A 2,500-nucleotide genomic window follows, 5' to 3' on the forward strand; every position below is an offset into this window, starting at 1 on the left:
TGCTGTTAATCAGCTTTGTAGAGGTAGGCCTAAGTGATGAAGCAAACATAGGCTAATATTTGAAGTAATAGCGATGACCCCATAACGGAGGCGAGCACACAAGACTTTGCTCCAGTATTCAAACAGTGCAATTATTGACTTTTCTTATTTCAGTCCTTTTAGATGTTTAAGGTATTTGCATGTGTTATGTGCATGTGCTATATTAGTACATTTGTTTGTTTTCGTATTTTTTTCCTGATTAAAGCAAATATACATATGTATGAGCGGTAAACAACATGTATATTCCTCCATACCCTACTCATTACCAGGGAGAAGTAGAGCCAACTATGTGAAAACTATGATGATGGTGATACAGACAATGATACCGACTATATGCTGGCTTTTGGATACTGATTGATTCAATGCCGACCGATTCAAACTGTCTCATCCAAGTTGCTCAAGAGGAGTGATTATCTACTCCCGTTTAGTTTGTCCTTCCTTTGCCTGCATTTTTCTACACCAAAAGAGATTCCACTGCTCGCCTTGTTATTCCTCTCATTCCACTTGTCTTGAGTCAGGAGGAACCAAACTAGGTCATAGCGACTTTCCATGCAGGAGGACGTCTAGTGTCTTGGAAAATAAATTAATGAGCAGACGCCAATTATCATAGTTCAGAAAAGACTTAGTAAGCTTATCCAAATATATTGTCAAGGCGCTGCTATGTGTATAAGGTCATCACTTATCTTTATCTTAAAATATCTGTTATTATATATTTGAAGATTGGATTATAGTGGGCCTATTATGTGTATTTTTCCTGAAACAAACTCGATGACAGAATATGCATCCTAATAATATTGTTCATTTGTTATTTTGTTAAAATAACTACTGTGTGATTACCACCTTCAACTATGGTCACAGAACCCAAAGCAATGTTTTATGCCCACTTTAAACCAATTTCTGTTTCAGTTAAAACAGACCTTAGCTCAGCTGCTCAGGACACTGCACAGAGCCTTCGATTATAATTATCTGCTCTGCATATTCAGGTGGTTTACATTAAAAAATAACATACCACACCATGGCTAAAATACCTGGCATCAAGTAATACAAAAATACTACAGTTCAATTGTTATAGTTATAATTCTATTCAATTTATCATTTGAAAGCAATCTAATGCCTAATTTTACCTCACACAGATACAGAGACAGAAAAAGACTTTCCCTCTGTCTCCCCCTCCTCCTCCAACTCCCTCTAGTCCCAATCGCTTCATCTCTTCAGGGGATACTTTGTTTTTCCTCATGCTCATATCTTCTCATGAAAACAAAATGGGTGTTGTTCCCTAGGACTTAAGAGGCGCAGTAAAGACGGGCTGTACACACGGTAGCGCACGGTAGCATCGGTGTGGCGTGTCCACAGTCACACTGTTGTCAGGGTTGTTTGATCAAGCCCGGGCCAACTATGTTATCTGACCATCGTGTTGGTTGTTTGCTCAGCACAATGCGTTCCATCGTCGGTTCCGCAAAGTGTTTATCATTCAGCACCTTGTCACTGTTATCAGTGCAGCCGTCTTAGAAGTTTTTGACGCACACCCTTTTCTTCAGATTATTGTGTAATACCTTACAATAAGGGTACATTAATGAACAAGGCATTAGTTAATGCGGTAATAAGCATTTGCTAAAATTAAATTCACAGTCAACAAATAAAGTAATCCTTTACTAATGCTGATTATGTTTACTAAAGGTGCAGTTCACTGTGTACAAGCTGCTTGTAACTATTGCCCCAGGTGGAATTAATGTAGATTTCTATTCTTATTTGAATCAGATGTCAACTAAGGTAATGGTGTGTTAAGTACGGTATTCATTTATACATTATTTGATAGAGTAAGGATTATTGTTAACCCTAACTATTTCTGCATTAACTAATGTTAATTAATGGTTAATTAATGTACCCTAAATGTAAAGTGTTACCAAATAATTTCAATAAAAATTAAAGATTACCTGCCTATAGTGAACATGTTACAGTCCTGGTTTAAAACTGCAGCTTCTTAAAGTTTTTCTAAGGTCATTAACTTTGTCTACATTCCCTGCTGTGGGTTTCTTTTTCTACTCAGACAATTTTCTAGTGCCAGTGATCGCCAGTAACTTCCCAGCACTCCATGCAGCTGTAGGGGACTTTGTCTCATGTGTACCCAGCCATCGAAGCCCCTGGCCTGGCCGCGGGCATGGCAGCCTCTACCTTGAACCTCAATAGCCTGGGAGTCATGAGCAGGTATGTTATGTCATAGTTCATAGTCACTGTTATACTATGTTAACAGGGAATAAGGTAACTCTTGGTTAAATCAATATTCCTCTCCTCTCCTCCCCCTCCTGTCCTTTGTCGTATCCCCTCCTCTCCTCTCCCCTCCTCTTCTCCTCTCCTTCCCTCTCCCCTCCTCTTCTCCTCTCCTCCCCTCTCCCCTCCTGTCCTCTCTCCTTTCTCTTCCTCACCTCCCCTCCTCCTCCCCTCTCCTCTTTTCCTTCTCCCC

General features: G+C 39.8%; 1 protein-coding gene across 4 annotated transcripts in view; it reads left to right on the forward strand.

Annotated features, from left to right (window-relative positions):
- The window catches only part of LOC115534790 (inositol-trisphosphate 3-kinase B), a 26,488-nt gene that overhangs the window by 1,524 nt on the left and 22,464 nt on the right, over positions 1-2,500 (forward strand). For all 4 annotated transcript variants that reach the window (XM_030346027.1, XM_030346030.1, XM_030346028.1 and 1 more), the window contains exon 2: positions 2,087-2,244. In XM_030346027.1, the coding sequence (XP_030201887.1) occupies positions 2,198-2,244 (47 nt within the window). In that variant the 5' untranslated portion in view covers positions 2,087-2,197. The remainder of the gene's footprint in view (positions 1-2,086; positions 2,245-2,500) is intronic.

This window comes from Gadus morhua, chromosome 21 (assembly GCF_902167405.1).
Source record: "Gadus morhua chromosome 21, gadMor3.0, whole genome shotgun sequence".
Classification (NCBI taxonomy): domain Eukaryota; kingdom Metazoa; phylum Chordata; class Actinopteri; order Gadiformes; family Gadidae; genus Gadus; species Gadus morhua.